Source organism: Manacus candei, unplaced genomic scaffold, assembly GCF_025592945.1.
Source record: "Manacus candei isolate 608988 ecotype Guabito, Panama unplaced genomic scaffold, ASM2559294v1 h1tg000255l, whole genome shotgun sequence".
Lineage (NCBI taxonomy): Eukaryota > Metazoa > Chordata > Aves > Passeriformes > Pipridae > Manacus > Manacus candei.
In genome coordinates this window covers 1-27,133 of record NW_026138303.1, presented here as the reverse complement: position 1 = coordinate 27,133, position 27,133 = coordinate 1, and the positions used below count along the sequence as shown (strand labels likewise).

The following is a 27,133-nucleotide window of genomic DNA, read 5'->3' as shown; positions in this document are numbered from 1 at the left end:
AATAAACAGTATTTTTCTTTTTTCTTTTCCTTTTCCCTTTTTTGCCGGGTTTTGGGGTGGGGGAGGAGCGGCGGAGCTCGCCCGGTGCCCCCCCACCCCCCCGGGTCCAGGCGGGAGCGGGACTCGAACCCGCGACCCTCCGGGAGCCGCCCCTCGGCCCCGAGCTCCTCCCACCGCCCCACCCTACAGCCAATCACCGTGCGGCATGCCCGGTGCGGAGCTCTCTATTGGGTGCTCCACCCGCCCGTCACGAGGCGGGGAGCGCGCTTATTGGCTGAGCCGTCGGAGGGGCGGGGCCGGCCCGCCCGGCGAAGGGGGCGGGGCCGCCGCCTCCATCTTGGCGGAGCGGAGGTTTTGGGGGGTCCCGGCCCCGCTCGGGGGGTCCCGGCCGGGAGTGGGGGGGACACGCTTGGGGAGGGGGGGCCCGGCACGGAGAGCGCGACCCCAGCCCCGGTTAGGGGGGTCCGGACTCATACTGGGGGCTCCCGGCTCGGATCGGGGGTCCCAGCCCGGATCGGGGGTCCCGGCTCGGATCGGGGGTCCCAGCCCGGATTAGGGGGTCCCAGCCGTGTTTGGGGGGTCCCGGCTCGGATCGGGGGTCCGGGCTCAGATCGGGGGTCCCAGCTGGGATTGGGGGGTCCCGGCTCAGATCGGGGGTCCCAGCCCGGATTAGGGGGGTCCCAGCCCGGATCGGGGGTGCCAGCTGTGTTTGGGGGGTCCCGGCTCGGATCAGGGGTTCCGGCTCGGATCGGGGGTCCCAGCCCGGATCGGGGGTCCCGGCTCATACTGGGGGGTCCCGGCTCGGATCGGGGGTCCCAGCCCGGATCGGGGGTCCGGGCTCAGATCGGGGGTCCCGGCTCGGATCGGGGGTCCCGGCTCATACTGGGGGGTCCCGGCTCGGATCAGGGGTTCCGGCTCGGATCGGGGGTCCCAGCCGTTTTTTGGGGGGGTCCCAGCCGTATTTGGGGGTCCCAGCTCATACTGGGGGTCCCAGCCGTGTTTTGGGGGTCTCAGCCCGGATTGGGGGGTCACATTTCGGATTAGGGGGGGTTCCAGCAGTATTTAGGGGGGATCCCGGCCCGAACCGTGGGTTCCCATCCCAGACCGGGGGGGTCCCATCCCAGACCGGGGGTCCCAGCCCGGATCGGGGGGTCCCATCCCAGACCGGGGGGTCCCAGCCGTGTTCGGGGGTCCCATCCCGGATAAGGGGGTCCCAGCCCGGATCGGGGGTCCCCACGAGGGGCAGTGCCTGGGGGGGGGAAGGATTTTGGGGGAGTCCCCACTGTGGGGGAGTCCCTGCAGGGCACAGCCCCTGGGGGTGGGGGGTGGGTTTTGGGGGAGTCTCTGGGGGTGGGCTGTAGGTTTTGGGGGGGTCTCTGGGAGTGGGGGGTAGGTTTTGGGGGGGTCTCTGGGGGTGCAGCCCCTCAGGGGGGGCTACGGGGTTTGGGGATCCCCTCGGGGTTTGCAGGGACCCCCTGTGGGGGGGCCCAAGGGGGGCTTTGGGGGGTCCCCTCGGGGTGTTTGGGGGTTTTGGGGTTCTGCAGTAGCGGGGTTTGGGGGTCCCCAAATCAGGCACCTCAGGAGGGGCTTTGGGGGGCTTTGGGCCCCTCAGGGAAGGGGAGGGGGGGAGCTCGGCGGGGGGGTGACCCCGAGAACCCCCGTTTTTGGGGGGGACCCCAGAGCCCACGCTTGGGGTGACCCTGAGGGTCCCCGATTTTGGGGTGACTCCGAGGCCCCCGGTTTGGGGGTGCCCCCGAACCCCCCGGTTTTGGGGGTGACCCCGACAGCCCCCTGCTTTGGGGGTGACCCCAGCCCCCCCCGGTTTTGGGGGTGACCCCGACAGCCCCCTGCTTTGGGGGTGACCCCAGTCCCCCCCGTTTTTGGGGTACCCCCGAGCCCCCCTGCTTTGGTGTTGCCTCCAGGGAGCCCCCGCGTTTGAGTTGTCCCCGTTTTGGGGGTAACCCCGACCCCCCCCGCCCATTTTCGGGGTGTCCCTGAGGACCCCCCAACTTTGGTGGTGCCTCCAAGGAGCCCCCGGGTTTGGGCATAACCCCGCCCCCCGGCCGTTTTTAGGGTTCCCCACCCGGTTTTTGGGGTGTTCCCCCCGTTTTTGGGTTGTTCCCCCAGTTTTTGGGGTGTCCCCCCATTTTTGGGGTTCCCCCTCGGTTTTGGGGTGTCCCCCGTTTCTGGGGTGTCCCCCCCGTTTTGGGGGTGCCCCCCGTTTTTGGGGTGTCCCCCCGTTTTTGGAGTATCCCCCCGTTTCTGGGGTGTCCCCCCGTTTCTGGGGTGTCCCCCCGTGTTTGGGGTGCCCCCCGTTTTGGGGTGTCCCCCCGTGTTTGGGGTGCCCCCCGTGTTTGGGGTGCCCCCCGTTTTGGGGTGTCCCCCCGTGTTTGGGTGCCCCCCGTTTTTGGGGTTCCCCCCCGTGTTTGGGGTGTCCCCCTCGTGTTTGGGTGCCCCCCGTTTTGGGGTGCCCCCGTTTTTGGGGGCCATGGCGTGGGCGCTGAAGCTGCCGCTGGCGGACGAGGTGATCGAGTCGGGGCTGGTGCAGGACTTCGACGCCAGCCTGTCGGGCATCGGGCAGGAGCTGGGGGCAGGAGCCTACAGCATGAGGTACCCGCACCCCAAGACACGGGGGGGCCCCAAAACGTGGGGGGGACCCCAAAATATCCACAGGGGGAGGGCGGGGGAATCCCGGAATGTGCTGGAAGGTGAGGGCGCTGGGGGGAGTTGGGCACCAGAGCAGGAGGGAGCTGGGACTCCACAATCCCTGGGGGGACCCCAAAATATCTGGAGGGTGGCACAGGGAGAGCGTGAGGGGGTGGGGAACCCCAAAATGTGCTGAAGGTGAGGGCATCGTGCCCAAGCTGGGCACCAACAGCAGGAGGAACCCCAGAGTGTCCAGGGGGACTCCAGGATGACTGAGGAGACCCCAAAGTCCTTGGGGGGACCCCAAAGTGTCCAGGGGGACTCCAGGATGTCTGAGGAGACCCCAAAATCCTTGGGGGGACCCCAAAGTGCCCGAGGGGACTCCAGGATGTCTGAGGAGACCCCAAAATCCTTGGGGGGACCCCAAAGTGTCCAGGGGGACTCCAGGATGTCTGAGGAGACCCCAAAGTCCTTGGGGGGACCCCAAAGTGTCCAGGGGGACTCCAGGATGTCTGAGGAGACCCCAAAATCCTTGGGGGGACCCCAAAGTGTCCAGGGGGAGTCCAGGATGTCTGAGGAGACCCCAAAGTCCTTGGGGGGACCCCAAAATATCGAGGGGGGGCACAGGGAGAGTGTGAGGGGGGGAAGCCCAAACTGTGCCAGGGCTGGGCCTGAGGGGTCGGGGGGTCACAGCGGGGGCGACTCTGGAGGGAAACGGGCACAGAGCCCGGGGGGGCTGGGGGGGAGCAGGGAGGGAGTCGTGTGTTCCATCTGCCTCAGGTGTGTCTCAGGTGTCAGGTGTGTCTCAGGTGTGTCCCTCACCTGTCTCAGGTGTGTGTGTCTCAGGTGTGTCTCAGGTGTCCCCCCTCACCTGTTTCAGGTGTGTCCCTCACCTGTCTCAGGTGTCCCCCCTCACCTGTCTCAGGTGTGTGTGTCTCAGGTGTGTCTCAGGTGTGTCTCAGGTGTCCCCCCTCACCTGTCTCAGGTGTGTCCCCCCTCACCTGTCTCAGGTGTGTCTCAGGTGTGTCCCTCCCTCACCTGTCTCAGGTGTGTCCCTCACCTGTCTCAGGTGTGTGTGTCTCAGGTGTGTCTCAGGTGTGTCCCTCACCTGTCTCAGGTGTCCCCCCTCACCTGTCTCAGGTGTGTCCCTCACCTGTCTCAGGTGTGTGTGTCTCAGGTGTGTCTCAGGTGTGTCTCAGGTGTCCCCCCTCACCTGTCTCAGGTGTGTGTATCTCAGGTGTGTGTGTCTCAGGTGTGTCTCAGGTGTGTCCCTCACCTGTCTCAGGTGTCCCCCCTCACCTGTCTCAGGTGTGTGTGTCTCAGGTGTGTCTCAGGTGTCCCCCCTCACCTGTCTCAGGTGTGTGTCCCTCCCGCAGTGACGTCCTGGCCCTGCCCATCTTCAAGCAGGAGGAGTCCAGTTTACCTGCCGAGAGCACGGACAAGGTGCTGCCCTTCCAGTACGTTCTGTGCGCGGCCACCTCACCTGCCGTGAAGCTGCACGACGAGACCCTCACCTACCTGAACCAAGGTGAGCTCACCTGGCCTCACCTGGCCCTCACCTGACCCTCACTTACCTGAACCAAGGTGAGCTCACCTGGCCTCACCTGGCCCTCACCTACCTGAACCAAGGTGAGCTCACCTGACCCTCACCTGACCTCACCTACCTGAACCAAGGTGAGCTCACCTGGCCTCACCTGACCTCACCTACCTGCACCAAGGTGAGCTCACCTGGCCGGGCGGGGCCGCTGCCCCACGGTTGCCATGGGAACGTTCAGCCCCCAACCGAGGGGGAATTCCCGATTGCCGGGGTGGGCCTGGGGAAAGCCAGGTGTGGGAGGGACCAGGTGTGGGAGGGGCCAGGTGTGTGAGGGACCAGGTGTGAGAGGGACCAGGTGTGTGCAGGTGTGTGAGGGACCAGGTGTGTGAGGGACCAGGTGTGTGAGGGACCAGGTGTGGGAGGGACCAGGTGTGGGAGGGATCAGGTGTGTGGTTCCAGGTGTGTGCAGGTGTATGTGGTTCCAGGTGTGTGATTCCAGGTGTGTGTGGTTTCAGGTGTGTTCAAGGTGGTTACAGGTGTATTCTGGGTGGTCTCAGGTGTGTTCAGGGTGGTTACAGGTGTGCGTAAGGTGCTTACGGGTGTGTGCAAGGCGGTCACAGGTGTGTGCAGGGTGGTTCCAGGTGTGTGCCAGGTGGTCACAGGTGTATTCTGGGTGTCACAGGTGTGTTCAGGTGGTCACAGGTATATTCTGGGTGTCACAGGTGTGTTCAGGTGGTCACAGGTGTATTCTGGGTGTCACAGGTGTGTTCAGGTGGTCACAGGTGTATTCTGGGCGCTCCCAGGTGTGTTCAGGTGGTCACAGGTGTGTTCTGGGCGCTCCCAGGTGTGTTCAGGTGGTCACAGGTAACCCTCAGGTGCCCCCTGTCCCCAGGTCAGTCCTACGAGATCCGGATGTTGGACAACAGGAAACTCGGGGAACTGCCGGAGATCAACGGGAAGCTGGTCAAGGTGAGCACAGGAACACCTGGGCAGGTGTACCCAGGCAGGTACAGCTACAGCTGACCAGGTGTGCCCAAGCAGGTACAGCTACAGCTGGCCAGGTGTGCCCAGTCCAGGCAGGTGTGCCAGGGCAGGTACAGGTACAGCTGGCCAGGTGTGCCCAAGCAGGTACAGGTACACCTGGCCAGGTGTGCCCAGCTCAGCCAGGTGTGCCCGGTCAGGTACAGGTACAGCTGGCCAGGTGTGCCCAGACAGGTACAGGTACAGCTGGCCAGGTGTGCCCAAGCAGGTACAGGTACACCTGGCCAGGTGTACCCAGCTCAGCCAGGTGTGCCCGGTCAGGTACAGGTACAGCTGGCCAGGTGTGCCCAAGCAGGTACAGCTACAGCTGGCCAGGTGTGCCCAGCTCAACCAGGTGTGCCCAAGCAGGTACAAGTACACCTGGTCAGGTGTGCCCAGCCCAGGCAGGTGCTGTCAGGGTGATGGGGTGGGATTCACTTGGTTCAGGGGGGATTTGGTTCCCTTCCCGGGGAGGGGCCGCACACCTGGTCAGGTGTGCCCGGGCAGGTCCAGGTACACCTGTCCAGGTGTGCCCAGGCAGGTACTGGTCCAGGTACACCTGTCCAGGTGTGCCAGGCAGGTCCAGGTGTGCCTGGGCAGGTACAGGTACACCTGTCCCGGCATGCTGGGCAAGTTCAGGTGTGCCAGGGCAGGTCCAGGTCCACCTGTCCAGGTGTGCCAGGCAGGTCCAGGTACAAGTGCAGGTCCAAGTACACCTGTCCAGGTGTGCCAGGCAGGTCCAGGTCCAGGTACAAGTACAGGTCCAAGTACACCTGTCCAGGCATGCCGGGACGGTACAGGTACACCTGTCCAGGTGTGCCCGGGCAGGTCCAGGTCCAGGTACACCTGTCCAGGTGTGCTGGGCAGGTACAGGTACAAGTACAGGTACAGGTACAGATGTATCAGGGCAGGTACAAGTGTGCCAGGGCAGGTCCAGGTCCAGGTCTAGATCCAGGTCCACCTGTCCAGGTGTGCCGGGCAGGTCCAGGTCCAGGTACACCTATCCAGGTGTGGCAGGGCAGGTACAGGTACAGGTACAGGTCCACCTGTCCAGGTGTGCTGGGCAGGTCCAGGTACAGGCACACCTGTCCAGGTGTGCCAGGCAGGTCCAGGTCCAGGTCCAGGTACACCTATCCAGGTGTGGCAGGGCAGGTACAGGTACAGGTATAGGTACACCTGTCCAGGTGTGGCAGGGCAGGTCCAGGTACACCTGTCCAGGTGTGGCAGGCAGGTCCAGGTACACCTGTCCAGGTGTGGCAGGCAGGTGCAGGCACACCTGTCCAGGTGTGGCAGGCAGGTGCAGGCACACCTGTCCAGGTGTGGCAGGCAGGTACAGGTGCGCTCCCCTCTCCCCGCAGAGCATTTTCCGGGTGGTTTTCCACGACCGGCGCCTCCAGTACACGGAGCACCAGCAGCTCGAGGGCTGGAGGTGGAACCGCCCCGGGGACAGGATCCTGGACATCGGTCAGCTCACCTGCCCCACCTGCCCCACCTGCCCCGCCCGCCCAGGTGTTCCCAGCCTCACCTGTTCCCCCTCCCAGACATCCCCATGTCCGTGGGCATCATCGACCCCCGCGCCAACCCCACCCAGCTCAACACCGTGGAGTTCCTGTGGGACCCCGCCAAGAGGACGTCGGTCTTCATACAGGTGAGCCCCTCGGACAGGTGAGCACAGGTGGGCACTGCCCCTCGGACAGGTGAGCACAGGTGGGCACTGCCCCTTGGACAGGTGAGCACAGCTGGGCACTGCCCCTCGGACAGGTGAGCACAGGTGGGCACTGCCTGCCCCTCGGACAGGTGAGCACAGGTGAGCACAGGTGAGCACAGGTGGGCACTGCCTCTTAACCAGGTAAGGGACAGGTGGACCCTGCCACTCAACCAGGTGAACACAGATGGGCTCTGTCCCTCGGCCAGGTGAGCACAGGTGGGCACTACCTGCCCCTTGGACAGGTGAGCACAGGTGGGCACTACCAGCCCCTCGGCCAGGTGAGCTCTACCCCATAGCCAGGTGAGCACAGGTGGGCACTGCCTACCCCTTGGACAGGTGAGCACAGGTGGGCACTGCCTCTCAACCAGGTAAGGGACAGGTGGGCACCACCCCTTGGCCAGGTGGGCACAACTGGGCTCTGCCTCTCAGCCAGGTGAGCACAGGTGGGCTGTGCCCCACAACCAGGTGTTCTCTGTCCCCCTGACCCCAAGGCTGTTCCCAGCCCCTCCCCTGCATTCCCACCTGTGCCCAGATGTTTCCTGCCTCACCTGTGCTCACCTACCCGCCCAGGTGTTCCCAAACCTCTCCCCTGTGCCCAGGTGTTCCCAGCCGCTCCCCTGCATTCCCACCTGTGCCCAGGTGTCCCCCCTCACCTGCTCTCACCTGCGCAGGTGTTCCCAGCCCCTCCCCTGTGCCCAGGTGTTCCCAAACCCCTCCCCTGTATTCCCACCTGTGCCCAGGTGTTTCCCACCTCACCTGTGCTCACCTGCCCGCCCAGGTGTTCCCAGCCCCTCCCCTGTGCCCAGGTGTTCCCAGCCCCTCCCCTGCATTCCCACCAGTGCCCAGGTGTCCCCCTCACCTGGTCTCACCTGCGCAGGTGTTCCCAGCCCCTCCCCTGTGCCCAGGTGTTCCTAACCCCTCCCCTGCATTCCCACCTGTGCCCAGGTGTCCCCCCTCCCCTGTGCCCAGGTGTCCCCCCTCACCTGTCCCACCTGCGCAGGTGTCCCCCCCTCCCCTGGTCTCACCTGTCCCACCTGCGCAGGTGTCCCCCCTCCCCTGGTCTCACCTGTCCCACCTGCCCAGGTGTCCCCCCTCCCCTGGTCTCACCTGTCCCACCTGCGCAGGTGTCCCCCCTCCCCTGGTCTCACCTGTCCCACCTGCCCAGGTGTCCCCCCCTCCCCTGGTCTCACCTGTCCCACCTGCGCAGGTGTCCCCCTGCCCTGGTCTCACCTGTCCCACCTGCGCAGGTGCACTGCATCAGCACGGAGTTCACGCTGCGCAAGCACGGGGGCGAGAAGGGGGTCCCGTTCCGGGTGCAGATCGACACCTTCCGGCAGGGCGAGGGCGGCGACTACAGCGAACACCTGCACTCGGCCAGCTGCCAGATCAAGGTCTTCAAGGTACGGCCACGCCCACCCGGGTCACCTGGGGTCACCTGGGATCACTTGGGGTCAGCTGGGATCACTTGGGGTCACACAGGATCACCTGGGGTCACCTGGGATCACTTGGGGTCACACAGGATCACCTGGGGTCACCTGACATCTCCTGGGGTCACCCGGGGTCACCTGGGGTCAGCTGGGATCACTTGGGGTCACACAGGATCACCTGGGGTCACCTGGGATCACTTGGGATCACACAGGATCACCTGGGGTCACCTGGGATCACCTGGAGTCACCTGGGGTCACCCGGGGTCACCTTGGGTCACCTGGGATCTCCTGGGGTCACCTGGGATCACCTGGGGTCACTCAAGATCACCCGGGGTCACCCAGGATCTCCTGGGAACACTTGGGGTCACCTGGGATCTCCCAGGGTCTCCTGGGGTCACTCAGGATCTGCTGGGGTCACCTGGGATCACCTGAGGTTACCTGGGATCGCCCGGGGTTATCTGGGGTCACTTGGGGTCACCCAGGATCACCTGGAGTCACTTGGCATTACCTGGGATCACCCGGGATCACCTGGGATCACCCAGAATGTCCTGTGCTGTGTCCCCTGGGCACACACCTGTGCACACACCTGGGCACACACCTGTGGCCACACCTGTGCCGTGTCCCTGTCCCAGCCCAAAGGTGCCGACCGGAAGCAGAAGACGGATCGGGAGAAGATGGAGAAGAGAACGGCCCACGAGAAGGAGAAATACCAACCGTCCTACGAGACCACCATCCTCACCGAGGTGAGCTCACCTGGCTCACCTGGCTCACCTGTGCTGCCAGGGTCAGTACCACCATCCTCACCGAGGTGAGCTCACCTGGCTCACCCGGCACACCTGTGCTGCCAGGGTCAGTACCACCATCCTCACCCGGGTGAGCTCACCTGGCTCACCTGGCTCACCTGTGCTGCCAGGGTCAGTACCAACCGTCCTACGAGACCACCATCCTCACCAAGGTGAGCTCACCTGGCTCACCTGTGCTGCCAAGGGCAGTGCCAGCCCTCCTATGAGACCACCGTCCTGATGGAGGTGAGCTCACCCGGCTCACCTGGCACACCTGGCCAGCAGGGTTATGTTGGGTGAGGCTCACCTGGCTCACCTGGCCAGCAGGGTCAGGGTTAGGTGAGGCTCACCAGGCACACCTGGCTCACCTGGCCAGCAGGGTCAGGGTTAGGTGAGCTCACCTGGCTCACCTGGCTATCAGGGTTATGTTGGGTGAGACTCACCTGGCTCACCTGGCCAGCAGGGTCAGGGTTAGGTGGGCTCACCTGGCTCACCTGGCCAGCAGGGTCAAGGTTAGGTGAGGCTCACCTGGCACACCTGGCCAGCAGGGTTATGTTGGGTGAGGCTCACCTGGCTCACCTGGCCAGCAGGGTCAGGGTTAGGTGAGCTCACCTGGCTTACCTAGCACACCTGGCACACCTGGCACACCTGGCTCACCTGGCACACCTGGCTCACCTGGTCAGCAGGGTTATGTTGGGTGAGGATCACCTGGCCAGCAGGGTTATGTTGGGTGAGGCTCACCTGGCACACCTGGCTCACCTGGTCAGCAGGGTTATGTTGGGTGAGGATCACCTGGCCAGCAGGGTTCTGGTTAGGTGAGCTCACCTGGCACACCTGGCTCACCTGGCCAGCAGGGTTATGTTGGGTGAGGATCACCTGGCACACCTGGCTCACCTGGCCAGCAGGGTTATGTTGGGTGAGGATCACCTGGCCAGCAGGGTTCTGGTTAGATGAGCTCACCTGGCTCACCTGGCTCACCTGTGCTGCTGGGAACCTTCCCCCAGGTGTTCGTGTGTGTGAGACAGAATTTGGGGGGTGTTCGTGTACCTGGAAAGGGTCTGGGGGTTCCTGGACTGGGCTGGGCAGGTGTGAGAGCTCCAGGTGTGTGAGGTGCAGGTGAGGGAGCTCCAGGTGAGGGAGCTCCAGATGTGGGAGCTCCAGGTGTGAGAGCTCCAGGTGTGGGAGGTGCAGGTGTGTGAGCTGCAGGTGTGAGAGATGCAGGTGTGGGAGCTCCAGGTGTGTTCAGGTCCAGGTGTGTGAGCTCCAGGTGTGAGAGCTCCAGGTGTGTGAGCTGCAGGTGTGAGAACTCCAGGTGTGAGAGCTCCAGGTGTGTGAGCTCCAGGTGTGAGAGCTCCAGGTGTGTGAGCTCCAGGTGTGTGAGCTCCAGGTGTGAGAGCTCCAGGTGTGAGAGCTCCAGGTGTGTGAGCTCCAGGTGTGGGAGCTCCAGGTGTGTGAGCTGCAGGTGTGAGAACTCCAGGTGTGTGAGGTGCAGGTGTGTGAGCTCCAGGTGAGGGAGCTCCAGGTGTGAGAGCTCCAGGTGTGTGAGCTCCAGGTGTGTGAGCTCCAGGTGTGAGAGCTCCAGGTGTGTTCAGGTCCAGGTGTGTGAGCTCCAGGTGTGCACAGGTGCAGGTGTGAGAGCTCCAGGTGTGTGAGCTCCAGGTGTGTGAACTCCAGGTGTGGGAACTCCAGGTGTGTGAGGTGCAGGTGTGTGAGCTCCAGGTGTGTGAGCTCCAGGTGTGAGAGCTCCAGGTGTGGGAGGTCCAGGTGTGGGAGGTGCAGGTGAGGGAGCTTCAGGTGAGGGAGGTCCAGGTGTGTTCAGGTCCAGGTGTGGGAGCTCCAGGTGTGTGAGGTGCAGGTGTGAGAGCTCCAGGTGTGGGAGGTGCAGGTGTGGGAGCTCCAGGTGTGGGAGGTGCAGGTGTGGGAGCTCCAGGTGTGTTCAGGTCCAGGTGTGGGAGCTCCAGGTGCTGACAGGTTCAGGTGTGCACAGGTGTGTGCAGGGCCAGCTCTGTGTGGTTTCAGGTGTGCACAGGTACAGGGCTTTGCACTTCCAGGTGTGTGCAGGGCCGTGTGTTCAGGTGTGTGGGCGTGGTTCAGGTGTGTGGGCGTGGTTCAGGTGTGTGGGCGTGGTTCAGGTGTGTGGGTGTGGTTCCAGGTGTGTACAGGTGTGCAGGTGTGGTTCCATGTGTTGGTGTGGTTCCAGATGTATCCAGGTGTGTGGGTGTGGTTCAGGTGTGTGGGTGGGTGTGGTTCAGGTGTGTGGGTGGGTGTGGTTCAGGTGTGTGGGTGTGGTTCCAGGTGTGTGGGTGGGTGTGGTTCAGGTGTGTGGGTGTGGTTCCAGGTGTGTGGGTGCGGTTCAGGTGTGTGGATGTGGTTCAGGTGTGTGGGTGTGGTTCAGGTGTGTGGGTGTGGTTCAGGTGTGTGGGTGGGTGTGGTTCAGGTGTGTGGGTGTTGTTACATGTGTGTGCAGGTGTGTGGAGCTGGGTATGGCTCCACGTGTGCCCACGTGCCATCCAGGTGCCCCTGTCCCTCACCTGTGCCCACCTGTCCCTCACCTGTGCTCCCCTGTGCTCACCGGTCCCCACCTGTGCTCACCTATCCCTCCCCTGTACTCACCTGTGCGCCCCTGTGCTCACCTGTACCCACCTGTCCCTCACCTGTCCCCACCTGTCCCCACCTGTACCCACCTGTACTCCCCTGCACTCACCTGTACTCCCCTGTGCTCACCTGTCCCCCTCAGTGCTCCCCTGTACTCCCCTGTACTCACCTGTGCCTCACCTGTACTGACCTGTACCCACCTGTGCTCCCCTGTACCCACCTGTGCTCACCTGTCCCTCACCTGTGCTTCCCTGTACTCACCTGTGTCTCACCTGTGCTCCCCTGTACCCACCTGTACTCACCTGTGCCTCACCTGTACTCACCTGTACCCACCTGTGCTCCCCTGTGCTCACCTGTGCTCACCTGTGTTCACCTGTCCCTCACCTGTGCTCCCCTGTGCTCAGCTGTACCCACCTGTGGTCCCCTGTGCCCTCCTGTGCCTCACCTGTCCCACCTGTCCCCTCCGTCCCCACCTGTCCCTCACCTGTCCCACCTGTCCCCACCTGTCCCCTCCTGTCCCCACCTGTACTCACCTGTCCCACCTGTCCCACCTGTCCCTCACCTGTACTCACCTGTCCCACCTGTCCCAGTGCTCCCCCTGGCCGGACGTTCCCCCCTGTCCCCCCCATCCCTCACCTGTCCCCCCCTGTCCCTCACCTGTCCCCCCTGTCCCTCTGCCCCAGTGCTCCCCCTGGCCGGATGTGCCTCACCTGTGCCTCACCTGTCCCTCACCTGTCCCCCCCTGTCCCTCACCTGCCCCAGTGCTCCCCCTGGCCGGACGTTCCCCCCTGTCCCTCACCTGTCCCTCACCTGTCCCTCACCTGTCCCCCCTGTCCCCCCCTGCCCCAGTGCTCCCCCTGGCTGGACGTTCCCCCCTGTCCCTCACCTGTCCCCCCCATCCCTCACCTGTCCCTCACCTGTCCCTCACCTGTCTCTCACCTGTCCCCCCCATCCCTCACCTGTCCCTCACCTGTGCTCACCTGTGCTCACCTGTCCCTCACCTGTCCCTCACCTGTCCCCCCCCTGTCCCAGTGCTGCCCCTGGCCGGACATTCCCACCTGTCCCTCACCTGTGCTCACCTGTCCCTCACCTGTCCCCCCTGTCCCCCCCATCCCAGTGCTCCCCCTGGCCGGACGTTCCGTACGTTCCCAGCGCTCCGTCCCCGGGATTCAACAACTCCCACGGCACCTTCGGCCTGGGGGACGGGTGAGACACACTGGGGATACTGGGGGGACTGGGGGGACTGGGGGGACTGGAGGGGACGGGTGAGACATACTGGGGGGACTGGGGGGACTGGGGGGACTGGGGGGACTGGGGGGGACGGGTGAGACATACTGGGGGGACTGGGGGGACTGGGGGGGACTGGGGGGGGACGGGTGAGACATACTGGGGATACTGGGGGGACTGGGGGGGACTGGGGGGACTGGGGGGACTGGGGGGACTGGGGGGGATGGGTGAGACATACTGGGGGGGACTGGGGGGACTGGGGGGACTGGGGGGGACTGGGGGGGACGGGTGAGGCACTGGGGATACTGGGGGGACTGGGGGGGGACGGGAGAGACATACTGGGGGGACTGGGGGGACTGGGGGGACTGGGGGGGACGGGTGAGACATACTGGGGGGACTGGGGGGACATACTGGGGATACTGGGGGGGACTGGGGGGGACGGGTGAGACATACTGGGGGGACTGGGAGGGACGGGTGAGGCATACTGGGGATACTGGGGGGACTGGGGGGACTGGGGGGGACGGGTGAGACATACTGGGGATACTGGGGGGGGCTGGGGGGGACTGGGGGGGACTGGGGGGGGTCTGGGGGGGGACGGGTGAGACATACTGGGGGGGACTGGGGGGGACTGGGGAGGACTGGGGGGGACTGGTGAGACACTGGGGATACTGGGGGGACTGGGAGGAACTGGGGGGGACTGGGGAGGACTGGGGGGGACTGGGAACACTGGGAGGGACTGGGGGGGATGGGTGAGACACACTGGGGATACTGGGGGGGACTGGGAGGGACTGGGGGAGACTGGGAGGGACTGGGGATACTGGGGGGGGACTGGGATGGACTGGGAACACCAGGATGGACTGGGAACAAGGGGATGGACTGGGATGGACTGGGGGGCACTGGGAACACTGGGATGGACTGGGAGGGACTGGGGGGGATTGGGATGGACTGGGAGCATTGGGAGCACTGGGATGGACTGGGATGGACTGGGAACACTGGGATGGACTGGGAGTGCCAGAATGGGACTGGGAATGATGGGATGGGACTGGGAATGATGGGGTGGGAGTGAGAGTGCTGGGATGGACTGGGAACACTGGGATGGACTTGGAACACTGGGGTGGACTGGGAATGCTGGGGTGGACTGGGAATGCTGGGGTGGACTGGGAATGCTGGGATGGGACTTGGAATGCTGGGAGGGCACCCCTGGATCACCCCAATACCATCCCAGTGACCCCAGTATCCCCTGGGACTGCCCCCAGTATCCCAGTGACCCCAGTATCCCAGTGGGACTGCCCCCAATATCCCAGTGACCCCAGTATCCTCCCAGTATCGTTCCAGTGACCCGGGGACATTCCAGAAACCCCAGTATCCCAGGGACAGTGACCCCAGTGACCCCAGTCCTATCCCAGTGCCCCCAGTCCTATCCCAGTGCCCCCAGTCCTATCCCAGTGCCCCCAGTACTCCAGTGCCCCCAGTCCCATCCCAGTGATCCCAGTATCCCAGTGACCCCAGTACCCCAGTGACCCCAGTATCCCAGTGAGACTGACCCAGTATCCCAGTGCCCCCAGTCTCCTCCCAGTCCCATCTCAGTGCCCCCAGTCTCCTCCCAGTGCCCCCAGTGCCCCGAGTCCCATCCCAGTGCCCCCAGTCCCATCCCAGTCCCATTCCAGTGCCCCCAGTGCCCCCACTCCCATTGAAGTGCCCCCAGTCTGCCCAGTATCATCCCAGTGCCCTCCCAGTGCCCCCAGTGCTGAGGTGTCCCCGTGTCCCCAGGGGGTCCCCGAGCCACCAGACTGAGCCACCCCCGCCCCTGAGTGACGTGAGTACGGACACACCTGGGGACACCTGGGGGACACCTGGGAACACACCTGGGGACACCTGGGGGGGACACCTGGGGACACCTGGGGACACCTGGGGGACACCTGGGGGACACCTGGGGGGGGATACCTGGGGACACCTGGGGACACCTGGGGGGGATACCTGGGGGGGGACACACCTGGGGGGACACCTGGGACACCTGGGGGGAGGGGATACACCTGGGGGGAACACCTGGGGGACACCTGGGGGGGACACCTGGGGGACACACCTCAGGGGGACACACCTGGGGGACACCTGGGGGGGGATACACCTGGGGACACCTGGAGACACCTGGGGGGGGACACACTTGGGGACACCTGGGAGCACCTCAGGTGAGGGGATACACCTGGGAACACCTGGAGAACCTGGGAATACCTGGGGACACCTGGGGGGGGGGGGATACACCCGGGATCACCTGGGGACAGCTGGGAACACCTGGGAACACCTGGAGAACCTGGGAATACCTGAGGACACCTTGGGACACCTGAGAGGCCACAGCCCTTCTGTGCCCCCCTGTCAGACCCCACTGCCCACCTGGCATTGCCCACCCTGAGCTCACCTGTGCCCACCTGTGCGGGGGGATTCACACCTGGGATGATCCACCCTGAGCCCACCTGTGCCCACCTGTGCCCCCAGACCCTGCTGCCAGCTCACCTGGGCAGGTTGCCAGGTCACCTATGCCCACCTGTCCCCCCAGACCCTACTGCCCACCTGGACACCGCAGGAGGCTCACCTGAGCTCACCTGTGCCCCCAGACCCTGCTGCGGGGTCACCTGAGCTCACCTGTGCCCCCCTGTCCCCCCAGACCCTGCTGCGGGGTCACCTGTGCCCCCCTGTCCCCCCAGACCCTGCTGCGGGGTCACCTGTGCCCACCTGTGCCCCCAGACCCTGCTGCCGGGTCACCTGAGCTCACCTGTGCCCCCAGACCCTGCTGTGGGGTCACCTGAACTCACCTGTGCCCCCAGACCCTGCTGCGGGGTCACCTGAGCTCACCTGTGCCCCTGTCCCCCAGACCCTGCTGTGGGGTCACCTGAGCTCACCTGTGCCCCTGTCCCCCAGACCCTGCTGCGGGGTCACCTGAGCTCACCTGTGCCCCTGTCCCCCAGACCCTGCTGCCCACCTGGACGCCGGCGGAGGCCCAGCAGTGGCTGCACCGGCAGCGCTTCGGCCCCTTCGCGCGGCTCTTCCGCAACTTCTCAGGTGAGCGCCCGCCCACACCTGGCACGGGCACACCTGGGCAGGGCATGGACCTCACCTGGCACGGGCACACCTGGGCAGGGCATGGACCTCACCTGGCACGGGCACACCTGGGCAGGGCACAGACCTCACCTGGCACGGGCACACCTGGGCAGGGCACGGCCCTCACCTGGCATGGGCACACCTGGGCAGGGCATGGCCCTCACCTGGCACCTGCACACCTGGGCAGGGCACGCCCCACACCTGGCACGGGCACACCTGGGCAGGGCACGGCCCTCACCTGGACCATGGGCACACCTGGGCAGGGCACGGCCCTCACCTGAACACCTGGGCAGGGCACAGCCCTCACCTGCCACCTGCACACCTGGGCAGGGCACGGCCCTCACCTGGCACAGGCACACCTGGGCAGGGCACGGCCCTCACCTGGGCAGGGCACACCTGGACTGGGCAGAGCCCTCACCTGGGCAGGGCACACCTGGCATGGGCACACCTGGGCAGGGCACGACCCTCACCTGGCACCCGCACACCTGGCATGGGCACAGCCCTCACGTGCTACCTGCACACCTGGACCAGGTACATCCCTCACCTGGCACCCGCACACCTGGGCAGGGGGACAGCCCTCACCTGGCACAGGCACAGCCCTCACCTGGCACGGGCACACCTGGCACAGACACAGCCCTCACCTGCCACGGGCACACCTGGGCAGGGCACAGCCCTCACCTGGCACGGGCACACCTGGACTGGGCACAGCCCTCACCTGGCACCCGCACACCTGGGCTGGGCACAGCCCTCACCTGGGCCACGTGTCTCATCTGGGCCAGGTGTCACCCCTCACCTGTGCCAGGTCACCAGTTTACCTGTGCCAGGTGATTTTGGGGGAAAAAAGGTGAAAAATGGGGATTTTAGGGAATAAAAAGTGAAAATGGGGATTTTGGGGAAAAAAGGTGGAAAATGGAGATTTTGGGGAAAAGCAGCTGGAAAAAGGGCAAATGGGGGGAAAAACCAGGTGAAAAATGGGGATTTTGGCGAAAACGAAGCTGAAAAAATGCTGATTTGGGGAAAACAAAGCCAGAAATGGCAATTTTGGGGAAAGGCGAGTTGAAAAATGGGGATTTTTGGGAAAATAAAGCTGAAAAATGCGGATTTTGGGGAAAATGGAGCTGAAAAAACACTGATTCGGGGGAAAACAAAGGCAAAAAATGCAGATTTTGGGGAAAGGCAAGTGAAAAATGCCTTTTTTGGGGCTGGAAAATGCAGATTTTGGGGCGGAAAATGCAGAATTTTGGGCTGAAAAATGCGGATTTTGGGGGTGAAAAATGTGAGGGTTTGGGGCTGAAAAATGCAGATTTTGGGGCAGAAAATGCGAATTTTTGCGGCTGAAAAATGTGGGGTTTGGCTGAAAAATGTGGATTTTGGGGCTGAAAAATACAGGGTTTGGGGTGTAAAATGTGGATTTTGGGGCTAAAACCCACCAAATTTGGAGCTGGAAAATGTGAGGTTTTGGTCTGAAAAATGCAGGTTTGGTCTGAAAAGCGCCAGTTTTGGGGCTGAAAATGCAGATTTTGGGGTGGAAAAATGCAGATTTTTGGGGCTGAAAAATCCTGTTTTTGGGGCAGTAAAATGCACGTTTGAAGGCTGAAAAATGTGGATTTGGGCTAAAAAATGTGGATTTGGGGGCTGAAAAACGCAGATTTTAGGGCTGAAAAATGCGGATTTGGGGCTAAAAAATGCAGATTTTGGGTCTGAAAAACGCAAATTTTGGGGCTGAAAAATGCGGGTTTTGGGGCTGAAAAAATGTGGCTTTTCAGGTGAAAAATTCCAGTTTTGGGGTTGGAAAATGTGAGATTTTTGGGCTGAAAAATGGCAGTTTTGGGGCAGGACATTGTGTGTTTGGGGGCTGAAAAATGCAGATTTTGGGGCTTAAGAATGTGGGTTTTGGGCAGAAAATGCAGAGTTTTGGGGCTGAAAAATGCTATTTTTGGGGCAGGAAAATGCACATTTGGGGGCTGAAAAATGTGGGGTTTGGGGCTGGAAAATGCAGATTTTGCCTGAAAAACACTAATTTTGGTGTTGAAAAATGCAGGTTTTGGGGCAGAAAAACACCATTTTTGGGGCTGAAAAAATACGAGTTTTGGGGCTGAAAAATGCAGATTTGGGGGCTGAAAAATGTCATTTTGGGGGCAGAAAATGCACGTTTGGGGGCTGAAAAATGCAGATTTTGGGGCTGAAAAATGCAGGGTTTGGCTGAAAAACGCCAATTTTGGGACTGGAAAATGCAGATTTTTGGGGCTGAAGAATGAGGATTTGGGGGCTGAAAAGTGCAGATTTTGGGGGCTGAAAACAGCGAGTTTTTTGGATCAGTTTGGGGTGATTTTGGGCTGATTTTGGGGTGATTTTTGGGCTGATTTGGGGTGATTTGGGGGTTTTTTTAGGTGATTTTGGGTTGATTTTGAGGTGATTTGGGGTGATTTTAAGGTGATTTTGGGGTGATTTGGGGTGATTTTGGGCTGATTTTAGGATGATTTTGGGGGTGATTCTGGTGTTTTTTCCAGGTGATTTTGGGGTGATTTGGGCTGATTTGGGGCTGATTTTGAGGTGATTTGGGGCTGATTTTGGGGTTGATTTTGGGATGATTTTTGGGTGCTTTTGAGGTGCTTTTGGGGTAATTTTGAGGTGATTTTTGGGGTGACTTTGGGCTGATTTAGGATGATTTTGGGGGTGATTCTGGGTTTTTTTCCAGGTGATTTTGGGGTGATTTGGGGCTGATTTTGGGGTGATTCGGGGTGATTTGGGGCTGATTTGGGGCTGATTTTGGGCTGATTTTGGGGTGATTTGGGGCTGATTTTGGGGTGATTTGGGGTGATTTGGGGCTGATTTTGGGCTGGTTTGGGGTGATTTGGGGTGATTTGGGGTGCTCTGGGCCGTGCAGGGGCCGACCTGCTGAAGCTGAGCAGGGACGACGTGATCCAGATCTGCGGCCCCGCCGACGGGATCCGGCTCTTCAACGCCCTCAAGGGCAGGTACGGGGGAATCCGGGAATTCGGGATGGAATCCGGGAATTCGGGATGGAATCCGGGAGTTTGGGGTCAAATTTGGGAATCTGGGATGGAATCCGGGAATTTGGGGTCAGATCTGGGAATTCGGGATCGAATCCGGGAATTTGGGATTGAATCCTGGAGTTTGGGGTCAAGTCTGGAAATTCGGGATGGAATCTGGGAGTTTGGGGTCAAATTTGGGAATTTGGGATCGAATCTGGGAATTTGGGATCAAATTTGGGAATTTGGGATTGAATCTGGGAATTTGGGATCGAATCTGGGAATTCGGGATCGAATCTGGGAATTTGGGATCAAATTTGGGAATTCAGGATCAAATCCGGGAATTCCCGGATGAAAAAGATCTTTTTTGGGGGCTAACCCAGGTGGAAAATGCCCTTTTTTTGGGATAACCGGAGTGGACCGGTCCGGGTGGGAATGTCTGGGATCAGCTTCCCGGGGACCTGGTGAGGGACAGGTGAGAGCATTCCAGGAGCGTTCCAGGTGGGAATTCCCACCCCCCGGCTCAGGTGTCACCTGTCCCCAGGGGGACACGGGCGGGGCCGAAGCTGCTTTTCCTCAGGGATGGGATTGGCCGGAGCACACCTGGGAGGGGCCAAGGGGGCGTGGCAGTGACTACACCTGTCCCTCTCCCCTGTCCCTCACCTGTCTCTCCCCTGTCCCCCCTCCCCTGTCCCCTCTCACCTGTCCCTGCCCTGTCTCTCCCCCATCCCTCACCTGTCCCCTGTCCCCTCTCCCCTGTCCCCTCTCCCCTGTCCCCCCTTACCTGTCCCCCCTTACCTCTCCCCCCTTACCTGTCCCCCCTTACCTGTCCCCTCCCCTCTCCCCTGTCCCCTCTCCCCGTCCCTGCCCTGTCTCTCCCCCATCCCTCACCTGTCCCCTCTCCCCTGTCCCCCCTTACCTGTCCCCTCGCCTCTCCCCTGTCCCCTGTCCCCCCTCACCTGTCCCTCCCCTGTCCCCCCTCCCCTCTCCCCTGTCCCCCCTCCCCTGTCCCCTCACCTGTCCCCTGTCCCCCCTCACCTGTCCCCTCTCCCCTGTCCCCTGTGCCCCCTCCCCTGTCCCTCACCTGCAGGCAGGTGCGGCCCCGCCTGACTCTCTACGTGTGCCAGGAGTCGGGGCAGGGGAGGGACCCCCGGACGGAGCCCGAGGAGGGGGACGGAGCCGGAACCTTCTTCGGTGAGGGGGGACACCTGGGCACACCTGGGACACACCTGGGACACCTGGGGACACACCTGGGACACCTGGGACATACCTGGGGACACCTGGGCACACCTGGGACATACCTGGGCACACCTGGGACACCTGGGACACCTGGGACACCTGGGACATACCTGGGATGTACCTGGGACACCTGGGATACACCTGGGGACACACCTGGGACACCTGGGGACACACCTGGGACACACCTGGGACATACCTGGGACATACCTGGGGACACCTGGGACATACCTGGGGACACCTGGGCACACCTGGGACACACCTGGGACACCTGGGGACACACCTGGGACACCTGGGACATACCTGGGACACCTGGGACACCTGGGGATACCTGGGACACACCTGGGGACACACCTGGGGACACACCTGGGACATACCTGGGGACACCTGGGGACAGCTGGGACACCTGGGGACACCTGGGACATACCTGGGATGTACCTGGGATACATCTGGGGGACACCTGGGGACACACCTGAGGACAGCTGGGACACACCTGGGGCCACGTGGGACACCTGGGACACACCTGGGCACACCTGGGACATACCTGGGACACCTGGACACACCTGGGGACACCTGGGACACACCTGGGACACCTGGGGATACCTGGGGGCACCTGGGAATGAGACACACCTGGGACACACCTGGGAACACACCTGGGACACACCTGGGACACACCTGGGACAAACCTGGGATACACCTGGGGACACACCTGGGACACACCTGGGAACACACCTGGGACACACCTGGGACACACCTGGGACACACCTGGGAATGAGACACACCTGGGACACACCTGGGCACACCTGGGAATGAGACACACCTGGGACACACCTGGGGACACACCTGGGACACACCTGGGACACACCTGGGAATGAGACACACCTGGGACACACCTGGGCACACCTGGGCCACACCTGGGCCACACCTGGGGACACACCTGGGGACACACCTGGGACACACCTGGGACACACCTGGGAATGAGACACACCTGGGACACACCTGGGCACACCTGGGCCACACCTGGGACACACCTGGGGACACACCTGGGGACACACCTGGGACACACCTGGGACACACCTGGGAATGAGACACACCTGGGACACACCTGGGGACACACCTGGGGACAGCTGAGACACACCTGGGAACACACCTGGGATACACCTGGGACACACCTGAGACATACCTGGGATACACCTGGGGACACACCTGGGCACACCTGGGACACACCTGGGATACACCTGGGGACACACCTGGGATACACATGGGAATGAGACACACCTGGGATACACCTGGGATACACCTGGGGACACACCTGAGACACACCTGGGAATGGGGGAGCACAGCTGGGAACACACCTGGGAATGTTGAACACACCTGGGGGGGTGGGAATGTGGGACCACACCTGGTGGAGCCAAAATCCTCCCTGGTTTCTCCCCTAAATCCCCCCAAAACCCCGCCCAGAACTGCCCCAAATCACCCCCAAATCACCCCAAAAACCACCCCAGAACCTCAGGTGGGATGCTCACCCTCACCTGCAGTGCAGCACACCTGCCTGGCACACCTGGCCCAGGTGTGTCTCTCACCTGCACTGTCCCTGGCTCAGGTGTGTCTGTGTCACCTCCAGTGTCCCTGGCTCAGGTGTACCTGGCTCAGGTGTGTCTCTCACCTGCAGTGTACCACGCCGTGTACCTGGAGAAGCTCAGGTGGTCTCACCTGTCTCAGGTGTACCTGTCTCAGGTGTACCTGTCTGTCCCCATTGTACCACACTGTGTACCTGGAGGAGCTCAAGTGACACACCTGTCTCAGGTGTACCTGTCTCACCTGCAGTGTACCACGCTGTGTACCTGGAGGAGCTCAGGTGTTCTCACCTGTCTCAGGTGTACCTGTCTCAGGTGTACCTGTCTGTCCCCATTGTACCACGCCGTGTACCTGGAGGAGCTCAGGTGTTCTCACCTATGTGTTTCCCCTCAGTGTACCCTGCCATGTACCTGGAGGAGCTCAGGTGGCACACCTGGTTCAGGTGTTCCTATCTCAGGTGTCCCTGTCTCCCCGCAGTGTACCACGCAGCGTACCTGGAGGAGCTCAGGTGTTCCAACCTGTCTCAGCTGCTCCTGTCTCTCCTGTCTCAGGTGTTCTCACCTGTCTCAGGTGTATGTACCTGTCTCAGGTGTTCTCACCTGTCTCTCCTCAGTGTACCACGCACTGTACCTGGAGGAGCTCAGGTGTATGTACCTGTCTCAGGTGTATGTACCTGTCTCAGGTGTTCTCACCTGTCTCACCTGTCTGCCCTCAGTGTACCACGCGCTGTACCTGGAGGAGCTCAGGTGTTCCTGTCTCACCTGTCTCAGGTGTACGTACCTGTCTCACCTGTCTCACCTGTCTGCCCTCAGTGTACCACGCGCTGTACCTGGAGGAGCTGACGGCGGCCGAGCTCTCGGAGAAGTTGGCTCACCTGTTCCGTGTCTCCGCCCACCAGATCCAGCAGATCCACAAACAGGGACCCACCGGGATCCACGTCCTGGTCAGCGACGAGGTAACACCTGGGCACACCTGGGACACCTGGGATACACCTGGGCACACCTGGGCACACCTGGGACACACCTGGGACACCTGGGACACACCTGGGATACACCTGGAACACACCTGGGACACACCTGGGACACCTGGGATACACCTGGGCACACCTGGGCACACCTGGGACACACCTGGGACACCTGGGACACACCTGGGATACACCTGGAACACACCTGGGCACACCTGGGACACCTGGGATACACCTGGGACACCTGGGATACACCTGGGGATACCTGGGGACAGCTGGGATACACCTGAGATACACCTGGGACACACCTGGGCACACCTGGGTACACCTGGGGCACACCTGGGACACCTGGGACACACCTGGGACACCTGGGATACACCTGGGCACACCTGGGCACACCTGGGGACACCTGGGACACCTGGGATACACCTGGGCATACCTGGGCACACCTGGGCATACCTGAGGTACACTTGGGCACACCTGGGACACCTGGGGATACCTGGGATACACCTGAGGTACACTTGGGATACACCTGGGACACACCTGGGACACCTGGGACACACCTGGGATACACCTGGGATACACCTGGGGATACCTGGGACACACCTGGGGATACCTGGGACACACCTGGACACACCTGGGCCACACCTGGGATACACCTGGGACACACCTGGACACACCTGGGGATACCTGGGACACACCTGGACACACCTGGGCCACACCTGGGATACACCTGGGACACACCTGGGACACACCTGGGGATACCTGGGACACAGCTGGGACACAGCTGGGACACACCTGGGACACACCTGGGCAAGGGAGGAGGGATCCCCTGGGTGGGGTTACCTGGGGGAGCAGGGAAGCACCAGGGATCACCTGGATCACCTGGAAAAGGTTTTGGGAAGGGCTTACCTGGACAGGTGTTGGGCAGGGCTCACCTGGGCAGGTTTTGAGGAGGGGGACCCCTGGGGAAGGGTTTGGGAAGGGCTCACTTGGGCAGGATTCCGTGGCAGGTTCACCTGGGGGAGCAGGGGATCCCCAGGGCTCACCTGGGCAGGTGTTGGGCAGGGCTCACCTGGCCCAAGGAGGGAATCAGGATTTTCAGCTGCTGTTTCCTGAGCTCCCACCTGAGCTCCCACCTGGGCTCCCACCTGAGCTCCCACCTGAGCTCCCACCTGAGCTCTCACCTGGGCTCCCACCTGGGCTCTCACCTGAGCTCTCACCTGAGCTCCCACCTGAGCTCTCACCTGGGCTCCCACCTGGGCTCTCACCTGAGCTCCCACCTGGGCTCTCACCTGGGCTCTCACCTGAACTCCCACCTGGGCTCTCACCTGGGCCCCTCCCACCCTTCGATCCCACCCCCCCAATCCCTTTTCCTTCTTTCCCAGATGCTCCAGAACCTTCCGGACGAGTCCTGCTTCCTGCTGGACACCCTCAAAGGTGGGCACACCTGGGGCTGGCACACCTGGGGCCGGGGGGGCACACCTGGGGCCGGGGGGGGCACACCTGGGGCCGGGGGGGGCACACCTGGGCCACGCCCCCTCACCTGCCCCGGCCTCACCTGTGCCTTCCTCGGCAGCCGAGAGCAGCGACAGCTACCACGTCATCCTGAAGTAGGGCAGGTGAGGGCACCTGGGACACCTGAACAGCTGGGCACCTGAACATCTGGAACACCTGGAACACCTGGATGCCTGAACATCTGGAACACCTGAGCATCTGGACACCTGAACACCTGGATACCTGGACACCTGGATACCTGGACACCTGGACACCTGAACATCTGGGCACCTGGACACCTGAACATCTGGGACACCTGAGCATCTGGACACCTGGAACACCTGGATACCTGAACACCTGGATACCTGGAACACTTGGACACCTGAACATCTGGGACACCTGGATACCTGGACACCTGGGACACCTGGACACCTGAACATCTGAACACCTGGATACCTGAACATCTGGATACCTGGAACACCTGGATACCTGGAACACCTGGACACCTGAACATCTGGACACCTGGAACACCTGGATACCTGAACACCTGGATACCTGGACACCTGGATACCTGTACACCTGGGACACCTGGAACACTTGGATACCTGGGACACCCGGACACCTGAACAGCTGGACATGTGGACACCTGGAACACCTGAACACCTGGACAGCTGGACACCTGAACACTTGGAGCACCTGGACACCTGGAACACCTGGACACCTGAACACCTGGACAGTTGAACACCTGGACACCGCCCACTCCCAGCACAAGGACATGAGCAGAGAGCTGGGAACACCTGGGAGCCCCCAGGTGTGCTTACCTGGCTGTGCCTGTCCCAGGTGACCCCCAGGTGTGGTTACCTGTCCCAGGTGTGGTTACCTGGCTGTCCCTCTCCCAGGTGTGCTTACCTGTGCTTACCTGTGCTTACCTGGCTGCCCCCCCCTCAGCAGCTGCGAGGCCCCAGGTGTTCCCCCCGGGCCAGGTGTGTCTCCAGGTGTGCCCCCAGGTGTGTGTCCAGGTGTGTCTCCAGGTGTGTCTCCAGGTGTGTCTCCAGGTGTGTCCCCAGGTGTGTCTCCAGGTGTGTCTCCAGGTGTGTGCAGGTGGGATCCGATCCCGCCGGGAATTCACCGATGGAAAATTTGGGAATAAAGGAATAACGGGGGGGAGGGGCGGGGGGGGGCGTCGCTGTTTTGGGGAGAAAAACAAAGATTTGGCTCTTTCTGCTGAACACGGGGAGGGGGCAAAGCGCCCCGGGCAGGTGCCCAGGTGAGGGTGTGTCCAGGTGAGGGTGTGAACAGGTGAGGGTGTGCCCAGGTGAGGGTGTGAACAGGTGGGGGTGTGCCCAGGTGTGGGTGTGCCCAGGTGAGGGTGTGCCCAGGTGAGGGTGTGCCCAGGTGAGAGAGTGCCCAGGTGAGAGTGTTCCCAGGTGAGGGTGTGCTCAGGTGAGGGTGTGCCCAGGTGAGGGTGATCCCAGGTGGGGGGTGTGCCCAGGTGAGGTTGTGCCCAGGTGAGGCTGTGCCCAGGTAAAGGTGTGCCCAGGTGAACAGGCCGGGATGCTCCAGGTCAGCCCTGCCTGGGGATTTGGGGGGAAATGGGGGAAAAGTCAATAAAAGCCGATTTATTTCAGTTTGTTGGAAATAAAGGGGGGGAGGGGGAGGGGCCAGGTGGGGGAGGGGCCGCTCAGGTGGGGGAGGGGCGCTCAGGTGGCGTTGGGACAATGTGGTCACCTGGGGGGGGGCAGCAGCCCCCCGGGTCTGATCCAGGAGTGCGGCGGCAGCCCCAAATCAACCTGAAATCACCCCAAAAAAAACCCCCAAATCACCCCAAAATAACCTCAAAAATCACCCCAAAATAGCCCCCCAAATCACCACGAAATAACCCCAAAATCACCCCCGAAATAATCCCCAAAAATCGACCCAAAAAGGGCCACCAAATAATTCCCAAAATCACCTCCAAACTAACCCCAAATCACCCCAAAATAACCCCCCAAATCACCCCAAAATTACACCGGAATAATCCCCAAAAATCAACCCAAAATCACCCCAAAATGATCCCCCAAAATCACCCCCAAAATAGCCACCAAATAATCCCCAAAACCACCACCAAGAATCACTCCAAAATCTGCCCCCAAACCGCCCCCAACTCGCACCTGAATCACCCCAAAATCACCCCCAAAATCAGCTGCAGGCTCAGCTCCCAAACCCTGCGGAATCACCCCAAAATCCACCCCCAAATTCACCTCAAAATCAGTCCCAGAATCCCCAAAAACTGCCCCAAAAACCCCCCAATTTAGCCCAAAAATCCCCCAAATCAGCCCAAACCCGCAGCCAACTCACCCTGAAACCGCCCCCAAAATCACCCCAAGTACCCCCAAAATCTTCTCCACATCCCCCACAGCCCCTCCATCCCCAATAACCCCAATACCCTATAACCTCAATCCCCCATAGCCCCCATATCCCCTATAGCCCCCATAGCCCCCATATCCCCCATATCCCCTATAACTCCCACCCCCTATAACCCCCCCTCCCCTGTAGAAGGAACAGGGGCCGTTCCGGGGGCTGGAACAGGGGAACGTTTTTCCCACATTTAACAAGGCCGGGAAAGGGGATCCTGGGAATTCCCACGTGGGGGGTCCCACCCGGAACTGGGGCCAAAGGGGGGGACGGGGGGATTTGGGATCCCAGGGGTGGGACAGGGGGGATTTGGGATCCCCAGAATGGGACAAGGGGGGATTTGGGATCCCCAGAGTGGGACAAGGGGGGATTTGGGATCCCCAGAGTGGGACAAGGGGGGATTTGGGATCCCCAGAGTGGGACAAGGGGGATTTGG

At 62.1% G+C, this 27,133-nt stretch overlaps 1 protein-coding gene and 4 long non-coding RNA genes across 9 annotated transcripts; 3 read left to right on the top strand and 2 right to left on the bottom strand.

Annotated features, from left to right (window-relative positions):
• The first annotated feature begins 1,600 nt into the window (after window positions 1–1,600).
• LOC127464663 (transcription factor CP2-like) lies at window positions 1,601–25,777 on the top strand. 4 transcript variants are annotated; one of them, XM_051775101.1, is made up of 17 exons: window positions 1,601–2,610; window positions 4,023–4,174; window positions 5,076–5,152; window positions 6,562–6,667; window positions 6,745–6,851; window positions 8,159–8,311; window positions 8,971–9,081; window positions 12,833–12,921; window positions 14,713–14,758; window positions 15,903–15,996; window positions 18,923–19,013; window positions 20,119–20,222; window positions 22,655–22,797; window positions 24,195–24,246; window positions 24,386–25,143; window positions 25,203–25,570; window positions 25,667–25,777. In XM_051775101.1, the coding sequence occupies exons 1-15, from the start codon at window positions 2,489–2,491 to the stop codon at window positions 24,421–24,423; spliced, it is 1,485 nt and encodes a 494-aa protein (XP_051631061.1). In that variant the 5' UTR covers window positions 1,601–2,488; the 3' UTR covers window positions 24,424–25,143; window positions 25,203–25,570; window positions 25,667–25,777. The 4 variants fall into 4 exon arrangements, with proteins under 4 accessions (XP_051631061.1, XP_051631059.1, XP_051631058.1 ...); XM_051775099.1 differs by having other exon boundaries at window positions 24,386–25,310; window positions 25,347–25,570; window positions 25,667–25,776; XM_051775098.1 differs by having other exon boundaries at window positions 24,386–25,570.
• Window positions 5,936–6,542, top strand: LOC127464666 (uncharacterized). The gene is made up of 3 exons (XR_007901512.1): window positions 5,936–5,952; window positions 6,038–6,070; window positions 6,402–6,542. It is a non-coding gene; the product is annotated as an uncharacterized LOC127464666 (long non-coding RNA).
• On the bottom strand, window positions 8,366–8,927 carry LOC127464667 (uncharacterized). The gene is made up of 3 exons (XR_007901513.1): window positions 8,857–8,927; window positions 8,567–8,636; window positions 8,366–8,446 (listed from the first exon to the last, which is right to left on the bottom strand). It is a non-coding gene; the product is annotated as an uncharacterized LOC127464667 (long non-coding RNA).
• On the top strand, window positions 10,309–11,202 carry LOC127464665 (uncharacterized). Its single transcript, XR_007901511.1, has 4 exons — window positions 10,309–10,492; window positions 10,703–10,733; window positions 10,765–11,020; window positions 11,051–11,202. It is a non-coding gene; the product is annotated as an uncharacterized LOC127464665 (long non-coding RNA).
• Window positions 15,749–16,785, bottom strand: LOC127464664 (uncharacterized). 2 transcript variants are annotated; one of them, XR_007901509.1, is made up of 4 exons: window positions 16,506–16,785; window positions 16,215–16,453; window positions 15,837–16,029; window positions 15,749–15,789 (listed from the first exon to the last, which is right to left on the bottom strand). It is a non-coding gene; the product is annotated as an uncharacterized LOC127464664 (long non-coding RNA). The 2 variants fall into 2 exon arrangements; XR_007901510.1 differs by lacking the exon at window positions 15,749–15,789 and having other exon boundaries at window positions 16,029–16,162; window positions 16,252–16,453.
• Window positions 25,778–27,133: the final 1,356 nt, after the last annotated feature.